Genomic DNA, 22,028 nt, shown 5'->3' on the forward strand with positions numbered 1-22,028 from the left:
TCTGTGGAAAGCTGGCTTCAGTCAGCCATCTTGTCTCCGCCCCTAATAAACTATTTTACTTTGAAAGTATTGAAAGGTAGGATTTCCACTTTCCCTTAAATTCCCTTCATTGTTTTTGCCATCCATATCCTAAATTCCCTTTCTGTAATTTTCATAATTTCTTCATAGTTGGGATCCTCTGTGGTGGCTGCCTCATGATTCCTTGGGGATTGTTGGTCTGTTCTGGTTTTTCATGTTGCTAGAATTTTTTCTCCTCATATGTGTTTTCTTCTTACTCACATCCTCCCTCTACTTACTCCTCTCAATTCTTCTAATCCTTAATTTTCCTTATTCTGTGCTTGGGTGTTGAAGTGGCCTTTTGGTATAGGGATTAAAAGAAGAGAAGAAAAGAAAGGAAGAAGGGAGAAAAGAATAAAAATCTTTTTAATTTAGAAAAAGGAGAAAAGAAAAATGGAAAGAGAAAAATAGTAATGATAATGGTATTGGGCAGGGCATGATGACCCACACCCATAATCCCAGGACCCTGGGGGTCTGGGGCAGGAAGGCCCCCTGATTTACGATCTCCTTGGCAGGCTGAACTAGATCAAGACCCTTCCTCCACCAAATACAGAAAAAAATCAGCCATGTGTCATGGTGGAGACCTACAAATACGGTCCCTTGGAGGCCAAAGATAAAAGAACACCCAGCCCAGGGTTCCCAGGCCTCTGTGAGTCAGACCAATGTCATGGTGCCCCAGACCTCAGAGCAAGGCTCTATACCAGAAATAAAATAGAGACCACAAAAAAAAGAAAGAAAAGAAAGGAAGGACAGAAGGAAAGAAAGAGATGCATAAAAAGCTAATGGGAGTAGCTGATGAATATGTCTCTAGTCTATCATCTTAAAGCCCCTCCTGAAATGTAGGATTTTAACAGAGAAAGCTAGATAAAGGATATATGGGAAACGCTATACTTTTAAACTTTTCTAGAAGTTGAAATTATTTCAAAATAAGTTTAAAAGTTAATTTACTTACATAATGGTTGTTAGTTTCTTAGGTTACTTTATAATGTCATTGTACCTATTGATCTCATAAATGAGCTGACGTACCCTCATAAATCTAAATTGGAACATACCAAACTAGTTCTCCCAAATCACTTCTCCAGTATTCAAAAGCAATTATAAAATATTTCCAACAAATGGTTTCCTTGCATAGTTCTCTGAACTCACTTCCTATGTTATATGCTTCATATCATTTAATTCTTTCTGCAAGCCTAGGAAGTAAGAAGTAAAATTACCATGCTCATTTTACAAATAAGAAAATCAAGGCTGAAAGGTTGAATAACTGATCCAAACTCGTACTCTAAAATCTTTTCCTTTAATTGGTTTCATTTATAAGATATGCCCATTTGGCAGAAATGGCTTACATTTTGAGAATGATCATTTGTCTTTATTTTCAGCTGTATGCAGTGTTCCCTTTCCAAAAGATGAACCTACAGACATTATTCCCAGAAGCTGTCAACTAACAACAGATGTTCCACACATCACACAGCTGCTAAACATGACTAAACTCCGCCAAACTGAAATAAAATTTGGAAGTCAACCTCTAAGTTCAGCAGAGTCAGGTATGCACTTTGGCACCTAATTGATAAGCATAATATGTATCTCCTGGATGAAGTGTGACTTCCTTCAAAGAGGGCGCTATACCTCATTCTAATATATCTCTAGCACTTAACATAGTACTTGCCATATACCAGTCAGAGGCTACAAACTCAGATCATTACTGAGGCCAGGAAGATAACATAAATGAATAGAGTGGTCTGGCTGTCTGGATAGTTGACACATAGGAATATTTTCTATTTCAACAGTGAACCTTACTAGGGGAGAAAGGAGTGGGTATTAAGGGAAAAGGGTTAGGTATCGCTTCAGAGAAATGATTCTCCTACTACTAAAATGGTTAACTTCAACAACTATGCAAATGATACAATAAATGACAATTAACACGCAGCCCCAGTGAGGGAGCTGTAGTGAGTGGGATGAACTGAAGCCAACTGGAAACTCTGTCTAGGGGGATAGCTGTAATTCAGTTCTAGCCAGTGTTGCCTTTTCAAGAATGCAAGCCCAATCTCATCAGATCTACTATTTTTTCAAGAGGAGCTGAGTATCCAAAATGTTTATGATAAATCTCCCAATTTTAAATATAGTCTTAAATTTTTTCAAAAAGCACCCTGTGGGCCACAGAAAACATGCCAAAGTTGTCAGTTTTCTCCCTCTATAATGAGTGCTTCTCACCTCCATTCATGTTAGAATCATCTAAGACTTTTTTAAAATACTTGATATCAAAATTTATTTTTCTGATGTTTATGCTCTACCCCTAGAAAATATGATTTAATTGGCCTAGGGTGAGTGTTTTTAAAACTTCCCTGCTGGTTATAATGTACAGCCAGGATTGCAAACCACTGGATCACTTAGCCCATAAAGTTTATGTAGTTCAGATGACATTCACAAACACTGAAATAATTCAGAGGAAGGTAAATGATAGTTCTAATAATAGGACATTTATGGAGGAGAAGAAGCTGAAAGTATTCAATACATACTTAGGTAAATATGTATTTATAATAAATGAGAGAGGGGGTGGAGGCTAGATGGCCAACTGGAGCCAGCTTTCCACAGAGACTCCTGTCCAGAAGGAGAGTAAAAGAACAGAAGTTTAGCAAGTAAGCTGGTGGTTTGGAGCTAAGCCAAGAGAGAAGGTTGAAGAACGCACATCAACCCTGCTGAGGCGAGCTGTGACCCCAAGGAAATAAACAATAGTTACAAAATCTATCACCAAGTGGATGGGAGTCCCCTCCCCCATGAGAACGGTTCTCAGTATACTTTCTACAAACAAGCAAGCAGAGTTCAGATCTCCTTCTATTTTATCCCACAGGAGAGAACAACTAAAACCCAAAACTCCTTCCCCAGACAGGACCCACTAGTGTGCAATGGCACTCTCCCGCTAGGCATACAACCATATATATTTTCTGCCTGCAATTCTGATCTCCCAGCACTCCCCTCCACTCTCACCCTGAGGTCTGGAAGCCTGTCCCTTATGGAGTCCAGATTCTTGGGCATTTTCTGGAGAGGTGTGGACAAAGTGAGAGCTATTGCAGGTCTGTGCTGATTCTGAGGCATGGATGTAAAGAGAGGACTGTGGACTAAGGGAGCCATACGGGCAAGGAAAATGGTGCCCCCTGGCACAGAGCAGCAATGGCAGTTGGGGGAACAATAGGACTCACACCCATGGGGATATTTTGGAGAGACACTTCATGCTTCTCTTGGCAACCAGAGAAAGCCGGGCCTCTACTCCGGTGGAAGCCACTGGCAGAACAGATCTGGGATGGAAACACAGGCCTTGTAAGCAAAGGGTATGCCTAAGTCAGTACCTGCCCTGGCAGGTTGCATCGGAGACAGAGACTAGAATGCGCACACATATTCCCAGGGTGGGGGTGAGTCAGAAATGCTGCTTCAGTGAGCCTAAGATGCACCCAGCCCCCAGAGGAACATAACTGAGACAAAAGAAGGCAGGGCAACAGCACCAGCCCAGGGAAAGGCAGCTGTATGTCAGCTCTAACTGCACTCACCCCAACACAGAGTGCAGCAGAGACAGAGACACCAGCTCCATGAGAATTGGCACAATGGCAGAAGCACAGGGTAAGGCTGAATCGCAGTTTCTGTGAACTCAAACAGTGCCTGACCCACAGGGGAATATAGCCAGGACAGAAACACAAATTCTGCGAGAATGTAAGTGGTAGCAACATCAATCTGGGGTGGGGCTGGAACTGAGAAAACCGCCCTAGCTTCCATTAAGCACCCAAGGTTGTCAGGTTTCAGCTCTCCCTGCTGGCTTGTTGCATACTGCGGCAGCCTGGAGGAGGAGACATGGATATCCCTGTGACTCAGGCAGGCGCAAACCCCTGGAGCATCTGCTTATTGGAGGGAAATGGGTCACAGCCCTATGGGGTTACCAGTGACTGGGTGTGACAGGTGTAACGTGGGGAAGGAGGCATCAACCTCCCCAGACTAATTCATTTCCTAGGGGGGTCCTTCTGATTCCACAGAGCACCAGAGCATACTCCCAGGGCGGGGCTGAGTTAGAAGTGCTGCTTTAATGAGCCTAAGATGCATGCTCAACCTGCCAGCAGACCCCTCTGCTATCTAGTTGCCGGAGACCTTTTGAACTCTCCCACTTGAGACTGGGTGCTGACTGGGACAATTGATTTGGAACTCTTGACGTTGGCCAACCAGCTGAGGACTATTAAAAGTGGTACACTGGAATGTGTGGTTATAGGAAGGTTTGATTTTTGTTTTCCAGTTGTAGCCTGTGGGGGGACAGGGTGACTTCTTCTGGTATTTCTCCACAGCTGGGACTTCAATCCAGAGTTACTGATTCACTAGGATTGAACAGAGACCAGCTGAAAACAAGACAGACCCACTTAGCCTGACTACACCAAGCAGGCCGTAGCACTGTATGGATCCTTTGCAAAGCTCTAGGGGAAAAGGTACAGACACTAGTCCCAGCGCTTGAGCAAAGCACTGGTTAATCACTACTCCAGGAGTCCCCAACCCAACTTCACCTTATCTGCTTATCTAGCCAGTGTAAAATAATCATGGGGCAGAATCCGTGGAAAAACTTTGGAAACATGAATAATCAGAGTAGATCGACTTCTCCAAGGAATGACATGGCGGACACACCAGAAGATCCCATTCATAAACAAATGGCTGAGATGTCAGAAATCAAATTCAGAATTTGGAATGCAAACAAGATTAATAGATGGAGGTAAAGTTGGAATTAGAAATTCAAGGAGCATTTCAAAAGTTGTCTCAAGAATTCAATGAATTCAAAGACAAAATCACCAAAGATTTTGACACATTGAGACAAGAATTTGCAGCCCTCAAAGATCTGAGAAATACACTAGAATCCCCCAGTAACAGAATGGAGCAGGCAGAAGAAAGGATTTCTGGCATTGAAGACAAAGCTTTTGAATGCTCCAAAATGCTAAAAAAGGAAGAGAAGTGGAGAGCAAAAACAGATCTTTCTCTCAGAGAGCTCTGGGATAATTCGAAGAAAACTAATATTCACCTTATAGGAATTCCTGAAGGCGATGAGCTTGCTTCAAAAGGCCCAGATGCTCTACTCCATGAGATAATCCAGGAGAACTTTCCAGACATGCCAAGAGATTCTGAAATTCAGACAGCGGTTTCAGAACCCCAGCACAACTCAACCGAAATTATGCATTTTGCACTATAATTAACTTCACTAAAGTTGATATGAAGGAGAAAATTCTGTAAGCAGCCAGATGTAAGAAAAACATAACCTACAAGGGGAAGAAAATGAGAATGACTGCAGATCTTTCTCCTGAAACCTTTCAAGCTATAAAAGAATGGTCTTCGACTTTTAATCTCTTAAAACAAAATAACTTTCAACCCAGGATCCTGTATTCAGCTAAACTGAGTTTTGTTTGTGATGGAGAAATTAAATACTTTAATGACATTCACATGGTGAAGAAATTGGCCATAACTAAGCCAGCTCTCCAGGATATTCTCAGACCTATCCTCCATAATGACCAGCGCAATCCTCTACCACAAAAGTAGACTCACTGAGAAACTTTTGATCAAATTTCCAACTCCCACAGTGGCAAAAGGACTAAAAATGTCCACTGGACTTTAGAAAAACTCAATACCCAAAATTCTACCAGTTTTATCAATATTCTCCATTAATGTGAATGGCTTAAATTGTCCTCTAAAGAGGCACATGTTAGCTTACTGGATACAAAAACTCAGGCCAGACATCTGCTGCATACAAGAATATCATCTTACCTTAAAAGATAAATATAGACTCAGGATGAAGGGATGGTTGTTTATATTTCAGGCAAATAGAAATCAGAAAAAAGCAGGTGTTGCAATTTTATTTGCAGGTGCAACAGGCTTTAAACCAAAAAAGGTAAGAAAAGATAAGTATTGTCACTTCATATTTGTTAAAGGTAACACTAAACATGATGAGATCTCAATTATTAACATTTAGAATGCGCCCCATTTATAAGAGAAACTCTAACAGACATGAGCAACTTGATTTCCTCCAGCACCGTAATTGTCGGTAATTTTAACTCCCCTCTAGTGGTGGTGGATAGACCCTCCGAAAGAAACTAAGGAAGAAATTGTAGACTTAAACTTAACCATTCAACAATTGGATTTAACAGACATCTACAGAACATTTCATCCTAACAAAACTGAGTACACATTCTTCTCATCAGCCCATGGAACATCCTCCAAAATTGATCACATCTTAGGTCACAAGTCTAACCTCAGAAAATTTAAAAGAATAGAAATTATTCCTTGCATCTTCTTGGACCATCATGGAATAAAAGTTGAACTCAGTAACAACAGGAATCTGCATACTCAAACAAAAACATAGAAACTAAATAATCTTATGCTGAACGATAGCTTGGTCATAGACAAGATTAAGAAGGAAATTACCAAATTTTTGGAACAAAATGATAATGAACACACGAATTACCAGAACCTCTGACGGTTCCGCAAAGGCAGAAAAGGGAAATTTATAGCACTACAAGCTTTCCTCAAGAGAATAGAAAGAGAGGAAGTTAACAACGTAATGGGACATCTCAAGCAACTGGAAATGGAAGAACATTCCAATCCCAAACCCAGCAGAAGAAAATAAATAACCAAAATTAGAGCAGAATTAAATGAAATTGAAAACAAAAGGATAATACAACAGATCAATAAATCAAAGAGTTGGTTTTTTGAAAAGGTCAATAAAATAGGTAAACCTTTGGCTAAGCTAACTAGGAAAAAGTAGAATCTCGAATTTTATCAATCAAAAATGGCAAAGGTGAAATAACAACAGACTCCTCAGAAATTAAAAAAATTGGTTGTTGTGAAAGGCTGAAGTAGAGATTTGTCATGCCTTCCAGTGGTTTTCAAATGCGTGGAGATTGCAAAAGAATATCTCATGGTTTTTAAAATCTCGTTCATCAGAGCGCTTGAGGCTGGAGGTTGTGGCATCTGCAGGTTGGAAGTTTGAGTTTAGAGCTCCAGCCAGGATGTTTGAAGTTGTTTGCACCTACCATCTGGGGAAGAAGGTCTGCATTAAATGTCAGTTTCATATTACTTGTTCTGCTTTACCAGGAGATCATGGTGCTGTGACTCTGGGTGTTTTCTTAAGAGCATGGTAAGGAAGATTTGCTCCTCCTTCCTATCAAAGAGAAAATAGTTTTGAAGGGAAGAAGTAAACTCAAAAAAGGGGCAGTTATTATTTGTATTGTGAAATGTGAAAATAAAACTGTTTAAGTATTTTAGTTAAAAACAGAATAAAATAAAAACTCACTTTAATGTGGAATTCACTGGAAGTGAGGCTACAGAAGTACTGAAACCTGTTGAGAGGGAGCCTTCTGGTTGCTGTAGGTTGGCAGGCTGGCAGATGAGGAGGAAGACCCTGCTTTTGAGGAAGAAAATGAAGAAATTGGAGGAGGTTCAGAAGGTGGACAGGGTAAAAGACAGAGGCTTTTTTCTGAAGAATTGAGATGTATGATGTATGACTTTGGAGATGACCAGAATCCGCTTAGAGTTCATTACTGAAATGACTTACGAGGCCTTGTCTATTGGCAGACAAGGTTGAGTACAAATTGAAGATATCATCTTGATTCAAAAGGATCCCAGGATGTTTGCTAGGGTTAAAGACTTGCTTACTCTGAATGAAGAATGGGCAAGAAAAACATTTGAAGAAGCCAACTATGGATCTTGACATCTTTGTAGTTTCTGAAACTCAATTATATTCTAGGGAAACCATAGGTAAGAATTCTTATATTTTCTACAGTAAGGTCCTGATATCTACCTCTGTAATGAAAGGTAGAGAAACTGAGTTTTCTGCTTTTGTTTTCATGCCTTTGATTTTTATAGTGATATTGGATTAATTGCTTGCCTTTATATGACCATACTTGAATTACTTATTGAGGGTTTTAATGACCACCAATAAGTTAAAGCACCTTTCAAACCATACAGTTCTTTCTGACTATTAACAAAGGATGAAATATTAATAGTGTTCATGTATTAGGTATATTCGTGCCATTGTCAGCTATGCTGTAGCTGTTCAATATATGAAACCTAAATGGCATCTTTGAAAGCTGAAATATGTGCTTTATGTATTCTGAAGTTTCTATATGAAAGTAATCTGAGAGATTATTGTAGTGAACATTTTTTATGTTTCATTTAAAGGGATGATATAGGAAAAAACTGTTTCTTTTTTCTTTTTTTTTATTAAATCATAGCTGTGTACATAATGCAATTATGGGGTACAATGTGCTGGTTTTATACACAGTTTAAAATACTTTCATCCAACTGGTTAACATAGCCTTCACTACATTTTCATAGTTATTGTGTTAAGACATTTATATTCTACACTTAGTAGATTTAACTTGTATCTTTATAAAATGCACTGTAGGTGTGGTCCCACCAATTACCTTCCCTCCACCCATCCTCTCCTCTCCCTTCCCCTCCCTCTCCTCTTTCCCCTTTTTCTTGGGCTATAGTTGGGTTATAGCTTGCATATGAAAATGTGGGTGCTTATAAATAGGTTTCATAGTAGGACTGAGTACATTGGATACTTTTTCTTCCCCTCTTTTTTTTATTATTAAATCATAACTGTATACATTGATATGATCATGGGGCATCATACACTCGCTTCATAGACCATTTGACACATTTTTATCACACTGGTTAACATAGCCTTTCCGGCGTTATCTCAGTTACTGTGCCAAAACATTTACATTCTACATTTACCAAGTTTCGCAAATACCCCTGTAAGATGCACCACAGGTGTGATCCCACTGATCCCCCTCCCTCTACCCACCCCCCCCTTTCCCACTTCCCCCTATTGTTAGGTGTAACTGGGTTATAGCTTTCATGTGAGAGCCCCAAATTAGTATCATAGTAGGGCTGAGTACATTGGGTACTTTTTCTTCAATTCTTGAGATACTTTACTAAGAAGAATATGTTCCAGCTCCATCCATGTAAACATGAAAGAGGTAAAGTCTCCATCTTTCTTTAAGGCTGCATAGTATTCCATGGTGTACATATACCACAATTTATTAATCCATTCATGGATCGATGGGCACTTGGGCTTTTTCCATGACTTAGCAATTATGAATTGGGCTGCAATAAACATTCTGGTACAAATATCTTTGTTATGTTGTGATTTTTGGTCTTCTGGGTATATGCCCAGCAGAGGAATTACAGGATTGAATGGCAGATCTATTTTTAGATCTCTGAGTGTTCTCCATATATCTTTCCAAAAGGAATGTATTAATTTGCATTCCCACCAGCAGTGCAGAAGTGTTCCCTTTTCTCCGCATCCACGCCAACATCTCTGGTCTTGAGATTTTGTGATATAGGCTAGTCTCACTGGAGGTAGATGATATCTCAAAGTAGTTTTGATTTGCATTTCCCTGATGATTAAAGATGATAAGCATTTTTTCATATGTCTGAAGGCCGTGCACCTGTCTTCTTCAGAGAAGTTTCTCTTCCCTTGCCCAGCCTGCGATGGGATCCCTTGTTTTTTTTCTTGCTGATGCGTTTGAGTTCTCTGTGGATTCTGGTTATTAAACCTTTGTCAGAGATATACCCTGCAAATATCTTCTCCCATTCTGAGGGCTGTTTGTTTGCTTTACTTACAGTGTTCTTAGCTGTGCAGAAGCTTTTTAGTTTGATCAAGTCCCAGTAGTGTATTTTTGAAGCTGCTTCAATTGCCTGGGGGGTTCTCCTCATGAAATACTCACCCAGACCAATTTCTTCAAGGGTTTTCCCTGCATTCTCCTCTAGTATTTTTATAGTTTCATCTCTTAAGTTTAAATCTTTAATCCAATGAGAGTCTATCTTAGTTAATGGTGAAAGGTGTGGGTCCAATTTCAGTCTTCTGCAGGTTGCCAGCCAGTTCACCCAGCACCATTTGTTAAATAGGGAATCTTTTCCCCACTGAATATTTTTAATTGGCTTGTCAAAAATCAAATAGCGGTAAGTAGCTGGATTCATCTCTTGGTTCTCTATTCTGTTCCAGATATCTACTTCTCTGTTTTTGTGCCAATACCATGCTGTTTTGATCACTATCGATTTGTAGTAAAGTCTGAGGTCTGGTAGTGTGATTCCTCCTGTTTTTTTTTTATCTTTGAGTAATGTCTTGGCTATTCGAGGCTTTTTCTGATTCCATATAAAACGAAGTATTCTTTTTTCAAGATCTTTAAAATATGACAGTGGAACTTTAATAGGGAGTGCGTTGAAATTGTATATTGCTTTGGGTAGTATGGACATTTTGATAATGTTGATTCTTCCCAGCCATGAGCATGGTATGTTTTTCCATTTGTTAACATTTTCAGCTATTTCTTTTCTTAGAGTTTCATAGTTCTCTTTATAGAGATCTTTCACGTCTTTTGTTAGGTAAATTCCCAAATATTTCATCCTCTTTGGCACTACTGTGAATGGGATAGAGTCCTTAACTGCTTTTTCAACTTGACTGTTGTTGGTGTATATAAAGGCTACCGATTTATGAATGTTGATTTTGTAACCTGAGACACTGCAGTATTCCTTGATCACTTCTAGGAGTTTTGTAGTACAGTCCCTAGTGTTTTCCAGATACACATCATATCATCTGCGAAGAGCGAAAGTTTGATCTCTTCTGACCCTATATGGATACCCTTGATCGCCTTTTCTTCCCTAATTGCGGTGGCTAAAACTTCCATTACAATGTTGAAAAGCAATGGAGACAATGGGCAGCCTTGTCTGGTACCTGATCTGAGTGGAAATGATTCCAATTTAACTCCATTCAATATGATATTGGCTGTGGGATTGCTGTAGATGGCCTCTATCAGTTTAAGAAAAGTCCCTTCTAGACCAATTTTCTTGAGTGTTCTGATCAGAAGGGATGCTGGATATTATCAAAAGCTTTTTCTGCATCAATTGAGAGAATCATATGGTCTTTGTTTTTTAATTTGTTTATGTGCTGAATTACATTTATAGATTTACGTATATTGAACCAGCCTTGACACCCTGGGATAAAACCAACTTGGTCATGATGTATAATTTGTTTGACGTGTTGCTAGATTCTGTTTGTTAGGATCTTGTTGAATATTTTTGCATCTATATTCATTAGTGATATTGGTCTATAATTTTCTTTTCTTGTTGGGTCTTTTCCTGGTTTGGGGATCAGGGTGATGTTTGCTTCACAGAACGTGTTGGGTAGTCTTCCTTCTTTTTCTACATTTTGGAACAGGTTGAGTAATATAGGTACTAATTCCTCTTTAAAGGTTTGGTAGAATTCTGACGTGAAACCATCTGGTCCCGGGCTTTTCTTTTTAGGGAGGGTTTGTATAGTTGATGCTATTTCTGAACTTGATATGGGTCTGTTCAACATTTCCACTTGATTCTGGTTAAGTCTTGGAAGGTGATGTGCTTCCAAGTATCGGTCTATTTCCTTCAGATTTTCATATTTCTGAGAATAAAGTTTCTTGTAATATTCATTAAGGATTTTTTGGATTTCTGATGAGTCTGTTGTTATTTCGTCTTTGTTATTTCTGATTGATGATATTAGAGATTTTACTCTTTTTTTTCTTTAGGTTGGCCAGAGGTTTATCTATTTTACTGACCTTTTCAAAAACCAGCTTTTTGATTTATTGATCCGTTGTATTATTCTTTTGTTTTCAATTTCATTTAATTCTACTCTAATTTTGGTTATTTCTTTTCTTCTACTGGGTTTGGGGTTGGAATGTTCTTCCTTTTCCAGTTGCTTGAGATGTCCCATTAAGTTGTTAACTTCCTCTCTTTCCGTTCTCTTGAGGAAGGCTTGCAGGGCTATAAATTTCCCTCTGAGAACTGCCTTTGCGGTGTCCCAGAGGTTCTGATAGTGTGTGTCTTCATTGTCGTTTTGTTCCAAAAAATTGGCGATTTCTTTCTTAAGCTCATCTCTGACCTAGCTATCATTCAGCATAAGGTTATTTAACTTCCATGTTTTTGTATGAGTATGCAGGTTCCTGTTGTTACTCAATTCAAGTTTTATTCCATGATGGTCCGAGAAGATGCATGGAATAATTTCTATTCCTTTAAATTTAATGAGGTTAGACTTGTGACCTAAAATGTGGTCAATTTTGTAAGTTCCGTGGGCTGATGAGAAGTATGTGTATTCAGTTTTGTTGGGATGAAATGTTCTGTAGATGTCTGCTAAATCTAAATATTGGATGGTTAGGTTTAAATCTAAGATTTCTTTGCTCAGCTTCTTGCTGGAGGATCGATCCAACACTGCCAAAGGAGTGTTGAAATCTCCGACGATTATGGAGCTGGAGAAAATCAAGTTATTCATGTCTGTTAGAGTTTCTCTTATAAATTGAGGTGCATTCTGGTTGGGTGCATAGATATTAATAATTGAGATCTCATCATGTTGAGTATTACCCTTAACAAATATGAAGTGACCATTCTTGTCCTTCCTTACTTTTGATGGTTTAAAGCCTACTGTATCTGCAAATAAAATTGCAACACCTGTTTTTTCTGATTACCATTTGCCTGAAATATGGATGACCATCCTTTCACCCTGTGTCTGTATTTGTCTTTTAAGTTGAGATGTGACTCTTGTATGCAACAAATATCTGGCTTGAGTTTCTGTATCCAGTCAGCTAACCTATGCCTCTTTAGAGGACAGTTTAAGCCATTCACATTGATGGAGAGTATTGATAAGTCTGGTGGAATTTTGGGTATCGGGATTTTCAAAGGTCCAGTGGACATTTTTAATCCTTTCGCCAGTGTGGAAGTTGGAGTTTGATCCGAAGTTTCTGAGTGAGTTTACTTTTGTGGTATAGGATTGGGTTGGTCATTGTGGAGGATAGGTCTGAGAATATCCTGAAGTTTACTTATGGCAAATTTTTTCAACATATGAATGTCATTGAAGTATTTAATTTCTCCATCATAGATGAAACTCAGTTTAGCTGGATACAAGATCCTGGGTTGAAAGTTATTTTGCTTCAGGAGATTAAAAGTTGATGACCACTCTCTTCTGGCTTGAAAAGTTTCAGCAGAGAGATCTGCAGTTATTCTAATATTCTTTCCTTTGTACGTAATAGTTTTCTTTCACCGGGCTGCTTTGAGAATCTTCTCTTTCATGTTAACTTTAGTGAAGCTAATTATGATATGTCTGGGGGATGTCTTATTGGGGTTGAATCTTGCTGGGGTTCTGAAGCTGTCTGCTATATGAATTTCAGATTCTCTAGGCATGTCTGGAAAATTTTCTTTCATAATTTCATGCAGAAGGGCCTCTGTGCCCTTCAAGGCCACTTCATCATTCTCAGAAATCCCAATAATTCCTATATTGCTTTTTTTCTAATTATCTGAGAGCTCTCTGAGTGAGTGATCCGTTTCTGCTCTCCATTTCTCTTCCTCTTTGAGAGACTGGGAGCGTTCGAAGACTTTATCTTCAATGTCAGAAATCCTTTCTTCTGCTTACTCCATTCTGTTGCTGAGGGATTCTACTGTATTTTTCTTATCTTTGAGGGCTGTAAATTCTTCCTTCAGTGTGTCTAAGTCTTTGGTGGTTTTGTCTTTAAATTCATTAAATTCTTGAGACAACTTTTTAATTTCTCCTCGAATTCCTAATTCCATTTTATTAATCTTGTCTTCAATCCAAATTCTGAATTCAATTTCTGACATCTCAGCCAGTTGTTTATGAATGGGATCTTCAATCACATCTGCCATATCTTTTCTTGGGGGGGTTGATCTATTCTGATTATTCATGTTACCAGAGTTTTTCTGCTGATTCCGCCCCATGGTTATTTTACTCCCTTTGATTTTTCCCCTGGGGCTTTATCAAGGGCCCGTACAGTGTTGTGGCCTGAGAAACTGGGGCCCTGTCTTGTGTGGTGGAGCTAAGTGGTTCTGTCTTGTTTTCAGCTGGTTTCTGTTCGATCCTATTGCAACTTCTACTCTGGCTTGAAGTCTCAGCTGTGTGGAAAAATCAGCAATTAAGTCACCCTGCCTGCCCCCCTCAGACCCCAGTTGGAAAAGGAGAATCAACCCTTCCTACAACCGCACACCCAGGGCACCGCCTGAAAAGTCCTCAGTCTATTAGCCCAGTTCAAAAGGTCCAAATCAACTGTCTCAATCGGCACCTGTCTTGGGTGGGAGAGTTCAAGAGGTCTCTGGGAACTGGATCACAGGGACCTGGTGACTCCTCTGACACGGCTCATCCCAGTGCAGCGTGGAGTCAGGAGGAGCCACCCAGCAAACAGAGCAGTCTGGGAAGGTTGACGTCTCCTTCCCCACTTTGCCCCTCCATCAGACCCAGTCACTGGTATCTCTGCAGATGGCTAAGCCAGTTGCCTGCAGTGAACAGACACTCCAGTGGTTTGCACCTGCCTGAATCGCAAGGAAGTCTGCCAGGTCCCCGCAGACTGCCGCTATTTAGCAGGAGGAGATGGGGCCTGACATCTTTGAGTGCTTGATGCAGGTGATGGGAAGGAGGTGTTCACTCAGGCTTAGCCCCATCTCTGATGGATGCTGTTAACAGAACAGAACAGAACAGACAACTTTGCGGGGTTCTGTCTCTGTTCCTGCCAAAATCGCCTACAGAAGACGGGCTGTTCTGAGTTCAAACGTCTTTGCTGCTGGAGGTTTGTGTCCTCTTTGCTGCTGAAGGTTTGCGTCTGATCACCTCTCTGGGTCGGCCTCGCCCTGGAAGCTTCCCAGGTTTGTGAGCAGTGTCAGGAAATCCCCCACTCACCGGTGGCCTCCTCTGGTTGCCCAGGGAGACAGGGGGTGTGGCCTCAGAATATCCAGAAGTGAGCCATTCTGCCGTTAAAGAAAAAACGGCTGTTGCTCTGCCTCCAGGGAATTGCCGCTCTGGTGTGGGCACTCAGCCGACCCTTTTCTCCTCTGTCTCACGCCCCAGAGTCAGCACTGAGCAGCCGCAGTTTATGCTGGGTCCACACCCCTCGAGAGATCCCCCAAGAATCCGAACTCTTGGGGGACAGGCCCCCAGACCCCAAGTGGGAGTGCGGGGGAAGCGAGTTTCATTCAGTTTTATGCCCGGCCGTATTGTTGCCCGCCTGGGAGGGCTGCTGCATCGTACCACAGGGAAGCGAACTCCTGGGGGACAGGCCTCCAGACCTCAGTGGGCGGGAGGGGAGTGTTGGGGATTCAGGGTTGCCGGCAAAGGATTTTTAAAGTTTTATTCAGTTTTATGCCTGGCAGGAGAACGCCACGGCACCCCAGTAGGGGAGGTAGGTCCAGTTTTTAGAAGGTCTCTCCCGTGGAGTGTAGTGGGAGGGCCTTTAATTTCTGCCCGTTTGTTTAATTGTGGGGCTCTTGAGCCTGTCTCATGGGGGAGGGGGACTCCCGTCCGCTTGGTGGTGGATTTTGTACCTTTTGTTTGCATCCTTGTGATCACAGCTTGCCTCAGCGGTGTTGATGTGCATTCTTCAACCTTCTCTCTTGGTGTGGCTCAAGTCTACCAGGATACTTACTAAATTCCTGTCCCTTAACTCTCCTTCTGGACGGGAGCCTCTGTTGAAAGCTGGCTTCAGTCCGCCATCTTGTCTCCCTCCTCCTTCTTCCCTTCTTGAGATACTTTACTAAGAAGAATATGTTCCAGCTCCACCCAGGTAAACATGAACAAGGTGAAGTCTCCATCTTTTTAAAGGCTGCATAATATTCCATGATGTACATATACCACAATTTATTAATCCATTCATGGTGTGAAGGGCACTTGGGCTTCTTCCATGACTTAGCAATTATGAATTGGGCTGCAATAAATATTCTAGTGCCAAAAAAAAAAAAAAAGAAATTCAAAAAATTCTTAATATTACAAGAAAATCTATTCTCAGAAATACAAAAATTTGAAGGAAATAGACCAATACTTAGAAGCACACCACATTCCTAAACTTAGCCAGAATGAAGTGGAAATGTTGAACAGGCCGATATCAAGTTCTGAAATAGCATCAACTATACAAAATCTCCCTAAAAAGAAGAGCCCAGGACCAGATGGCGTCACATCAGAATTTTACTAAACCTTTAAGGAGGAACTAGTACCTATATTACTTAACCATTTCCAAAATATAGAAAAAGAAGGAATACTACCCAACACATTCTATGAAGCAAACATCACCCTCATCCCCAAACCAGGAAAAGACCCAACAAGAAAAGAAAATTATAGGCCAATATCACTAATGAATATTGATGCAAAAATATTCAACAAGATCCTAACAAACAGAATCCAGCAACACATCAAACAAATTATACACCATGACCAAGTGGGTTTTATCCCAGGTTCTCAAGGCTGGTTCAATATATGTAAATCTATAAATATAATACATCACATAAACAAATTAAAAAACAAAGACCATATGATTCTCTCAATTGATACAGAAAAAGCTTTTGATAATATCCAGCAATATTTCATGATCAGAACACTTAAGAAAATTGGTATAGAAGGGACATTTCTTAAACTGATAGAGGCCATCTACAGCAAACCCACAGCCAACATCATATTGAATGGAGTTAAATTGAAATCATTTCCACTCAGATCAAGAACCAGGCAAGGTTGCCCATTGTCTCTACTGCTTTCCAATATTGTAATGGAAGTCTATCCATCGCAATTACACAAGAAAAGGCAATCAAGGTATCCATATACGGTCAGAGGAGATCAAACTTTCACTCTTCACAGAGGATATGATTGTATATCTAGAAAACACCAGGGATTCTACTACAAAACTCTTAGAAGTGACCAAGGAATACAGCAACATCTCAGGTTACAAAATCAACACTCATAAATCTATGGCCTTTATATATACCAACAATATTCAAGCTGAAAAAACAGTCAAGGACTCTATTCCATTCACAGTAGTGCCATAGAAGATGAAATATGTGGGAGTTTACCTAACAAAGGATGGGAAAGATCTCTATAAAGAGAACTATGAAACTCTAAGAAAATAAATAGCTGAAGATGTTAACAAATGGAACAATATACCATGCTCATGGCTGGGAAGAATCAACATTGTTAAAATGTCTATATTACTCAAAGCAATATACAATTTTAATGCAATCCCTATTAAAGCTCCACTGTCATACTTTAAAGATCTCAAAAAAATAGTACTTTGTTTTATATGGAATCAGGAAAAAGTTTGAATAGCCAAGATGTTACTCAGAAATAAAAACAAAGCAGGAGGAATCATGCTACCAGACCTCAGACTCTACTATAAATCAATAGTGATAAAAATAACATGGTACTGGTGCAAAAACAGGTGAATGTATGGAACAGAATAGAGAACCAAGAGATGAACACAGCTACTTACTGTTATTTGTTCTGTTCTTCGATAAGCCAATTAAAAACATTCAGTGGGGAAAAGATTCCCTATTAACTAATGGTACTGGGTGAACTGGCTGGTGACCTGTAGAAGACTGAAATTGGACCCACACCTTTCACCATTAACTGAGATAGACTCTCACTGGATTAAAGATTTAAACTTAAGACATGAAACTATAAATATACTAGAAGAAAGTGCAGGGAAAACACTTGAAGAAATTGGCCTGGGTGAATACTTTATGAAGAGGACCAATTGAAGCAACACCAAAAATACATTGCTGGGATCTGATCAAACTAAAAAGCTTCTGCACAGCCAAGAACACAGTAAGTAAAGCAAACAGACAGCCCTCAGAATGGGGGAAGATATTTGCAGTTTATATCTCCAACAAAGGTCTAATAACCAGAATCCACAGAGAACTCAAACATATTAGCAAGAAAAAAACAAGTGATCCCATCTTAGGGTGTGCTGGGACTTGACGAGAAACTTCTCTGAAGAAGACAGGTGCACGGCCTACAGACATAGGAAAAAATACCCATCATCCTTAATCATCAGAGAAATGCAAATCAAAACCACTTTGAGATATCATCTAACTCCAGTAAGATTAGCCCACATCACAAAATCCCAAAACCAGAGATGTTGGCATGGATGTGGAGGATAGGGAACACTTCTACACTACTGGTGGGAATGCAAACTAATACGTTCCTTTTGGAAAGATGTTTGGAGAACACTTAGGGATCTAAAAATAGACCTGCCATTCAATCCTTCAATTCCTCTGCTAGGTATATGTCCAGAAGACCAAAAATCACCTTATAACAAAGATATTTGCACAAGAATGTTTATTGCAGCCCAATTCATAATTGCTAAGTCATGGAAGAAGCCCAAGTGCCCATCGACCCACAAATGGATTAATAAATTGTGGTATATGTACACCATGGAATATTATGTAGCCTTTATAAAAGAAGGAGACTTTACCTCTTTCATGTTTACATGGATGGAGCTGGAACATATTCTTCTTAGCAAAGTATCTCAGGAATGGAAGAAAAGTATCCAATGTACTCATCCTACTATGAAACCAATTTATAAGCACCTGCATTTTTATATGAAAGCTATAACCCAATTATAGCCCGAGAAGAAGGGGAAAGAGTACAGGGAGGGGAGGAGAGGGGTTAGGGAATGGGTGGAGGGAGGGTAATTGGAGGGAGCACACCTATGGTGCCTTTTACAAGGGTACATGTTAAATTTACTAGATGTAGAATATAAATGTCTTAACACAATAACCTAAGAAAATGCAGTGAAGGCTATGTTTACCAGTTTGATGAAAATATTTCAAATTGTATATAAAACCAGCACATTGTACCCCATGATTGCATTAATGTACACAGCTATGATTTAGTAAAAAAAAAAATAAATAAGAGAATCACAAGAGGTGTAAGGTGGGGCAGAAGACTAAGCAAAGACATGGAGACAGCAAAATGGGTGGAATTTTCTTGAGAAATAAAGAAATGGCCTGTGGAAGAAGAGGAGTGGGCTTCATGTTCCTAACATAGAGGAATGATAGCTTCTGTTTTAGGAAGTGAAATTGGACAGCAAGATTTAAGGGGATGTTTGAAATGAAGTGAGAACAGAGATTAAGGAGCACAACTGAGATGTCTCTGCAGAATTCTAAGCATAAAATTCAGGGGCCCAGACTGACAGTTGGCTGTGAAAGTGGAAAACAATGGCCCTGAGATTAACTACAGTGGAAACTGGGAAGGATTCGATAATTCTCAGATAACAGACAGAACTAAATGGTAGTCAAATTTTGAGAAAGGACAAAGGAAAAACTGGGGAAAAAAGATAACTATCATGAAAGTTGCAAAAGTGAACTCATTTTACTCTCTGCACTTACCTATGTCCATTTATTCTTGGGGTATTTTCTTATATGTCAACCTTCATCAGCATTGCATGAAGAACCTGGTTCTTGGTTGAGAACCCTGGAGAAATGGGACCTATTTTTTAACTTTTTCAATATAAACCCTGGTAGAGGACTATTTGTAAATAGTCACTACATTTTTTGACCCTTTATTATGACATTTTCAAATTTACAGAAGAGTAGAGAGTATATATGATGAACAACCCCCATGTACAACAATTACCAACTTTAGGCAGAACACTTTGGTAGCAAGGAGGGGCACCCATAGTGAGAATTTGTGTATTTATTATATACACTATATTTGGACAGAGAGAGAGAGCCTTTAGAAAATACATACATAAAAAGATAAAACTATCTCACAACCCAGACGGCCACTATAAACACTTTGGGTCTTCAATTTAATCTTAAATGAAGATTAATCACAGAATGAAAGTATTAAGAGTATTTTTGGTAACATATACTATATCTGCATCAAATATGCTTTGATAACATTCAATAACAAATGATTAAGCCATAGATCATATTCGATAACTCTTTGCAATTGTAAATGTTCTTTTTTGCTTCTGTCTCTCTAACTTAATGTTTTAAAAGCAATAGTGAAAGTCTATATTGAGATTTTTTTTCTTCTCTTTTGAGACATGGGTGGGTGTTTTCCCCAATAATTGTACATTCCAATACATTGCAGGTCTTCTTCTCTTGATACCTAGGGAATTAGAACCGTAATAATGGTTTACCAGAATTACCAGCTTATAATGTCTCCTTTAACTTGGTGTACTTTACCAGCAATCCTTAAGCTTCTGTTTTAGGCTGCAAGCCATTATGAGCCAAGTAATCAATGTGACCATAAGAAACAGCTACATAACCCTCTGTAGGAGCAGCCTGCTCCTCTAACAGTAGGAGAGCACTTTTCCTCTGTCCCATGAGGGGCTTCCAAATATTTAATTTCAATGTAACATAAATTCCACCACCACCACCTCTTTTCCTTTTAATAGAGATTGAACCTGACTAAGCACAGAGATCTGGGAAATCCCATGATCTCCATGTCCAGAACTCTGGAAAAGAGGGAAACATAGAAACAAGAAAGCTTGTCAAGATTCCTTTCTGGGTCAGAGTTGGGACACCCTGCTAAAAGGCTCCAAAAGAGCGCTTATATCCAGATATTTTAAAAGTCTGGGGGGTTTTGTTTGTTTGTTGTTTGTTTATTTATTTGTTTTTGACACAGAGTCTCAAGCTGTTGCCTTGGGTAGAGTGCTGTGGCGTCACAGCTCACAGCAACCTCAAACTCTTGGGCTTAAGCGATTCTCTTGCCTCCGACTCCCAAGTAGCTGGGACTACAGGCGCCAGCCACAATGCTCAGTTATTTTTTTGTTGTTGTTGCAGTTGTCATTGTTGTTTTAGCCTGTCCAGGCTGGGTTCAAACCCACCAGCCTTTTTATTTAAAGTTCAAGGACACTTAGAATGTGTCCTTAGGGAAATTAGAATAAATATTAATTTGAATAAATATTCATTTCATCATTAATTCAATGTTATAATTAAACAATCTTTTTTCATAGATCATGTTTGAACCCAACTTATAGAAGAGAATATAAATAAATGTTTTGTAGATTCCATAAGTGGGCTCTCAATGCATAATAATAGTCAACCAGAAATTAGTAATTGCCATCTACTAGCATATTTCTTCTGCCTTGTGATTCCCAATAATATTTATGTTCATTTGTAACCTATAGGGTTTATTATTGTTCCTCTTAAGGAATTTTCATTATACATGGATGGCAGCTAAGATTATATGAATATACATTGCCTGTTGTGGTCTTTTTTCTACAATACTTTCAATTTCTGATTTTGACATTTGTGAGTTTTGACACTTACTGTAAATGAATATAATAATAATAATTGTGCAAGATATTTTATTTGAAAAGTTAAGTTAATGCCCAAGGACAGACTTTTTAATCACAGAAAAGGCAGGACATATTTTTTTATTTGAACTATTTGTTTTTGTTTCTTTCTAAAATGGACTCCCTGTGATGAGATTTGCATTGCATGAGAAAAATGTATGCTCTTATAATTGACTATGTAGTACTCATGTAAATTGTGATTATTTTATTATAAATGTACATATTGAGAGATTCCAGTGAAGCCTCTAGAGAAAGAAGGAGCTGTTTCTTATCGATGCTTTCTAGAGTTTTAATACAGCCAAAAAGGAAACCTTGAAACTTGTAATTGTCTTGGAGTGCATTTTGTTGAATGTCATATAACTTGATCAAGAAAATTGAATGAAATTAATAAAATAATTGTGTTTCCAAAAAGCTACACATTACTATTATTCACTTTGTCAATTCACAGTGCATATTAACTAATGAATGTTAGTTAGTCTACAGAAGACGGTGGAATCTGATGATCTTATTTTCATTAATGGGACCACAATTTAATTGAACCAGAGTATCAGATCTGGTTATTGAAGTTGAACATTCAGCTACTGATGACAAGATGCAGTGGTCCACTAAGCACAAATCAAAATTAATAATTTGCTCAAAAATTAGAAGGCAGTTTTCCCAAGTGCCCTCCTTCCATAGCAGCAGTCTTATTTGATATTATTCCCTTTTAAAAGAAAAAAGACTGACATCTCTAGCTCCTAGTAAAACTGGAAATGGGAAAATTAATGCATCTAAGCAAATAACATGAAATAATCATTTATCTTTGACATTGGTGAGATCCTTATTAAAATTTCTTCTTTGAGTTCTACATTATAAAATAAT

General features: G+C 39.1%; 1 protein-coding gene and 1 pseudogene across 1 annotated transcript in view; both read left to right on the top strand.

The window, feature by feature from the left end:
• The window catches only part of CFAP20DC (CFAP20 domain containing), a 360,272-nt gene that overhangs the window by 168,839 nt on the left and 169,405 nt on the right, over positions 1 to 22,028 (top strand). The window contains exon 7 of the mRNA XM_053599624.1: positions 1,434 to 1,598. Within this exon, the coding sequence (XP_053455599.1) occupies positions 1,434 to 1,598 (165 nt within the window). The remainder of the gene's footprint in view (positions 1 to 1,433; positions 1,599 to 22,028) is intronic.
• On the top strand, positions 2,409 to 7,774 carry LOC128592330 (transcription initiation factor TFIID subunit 13-like; annotated as a pseudogene).

Source organism: Nycticebus coucang, chromosome 8 (genome assembly GCF_027406575.1).
Source record: "Nycticebus coucang isolate mNycCou1 chromosome 8, mNycCou1.pri, whole genome shotgun sequence".
Taxonomy (NCBI): domain Eukaryota; kingdom Metazoa; phylum Chordata; class Mammalia; order Primates; family Lorisidae; genus Nycticebus; species Nycticebus coucang.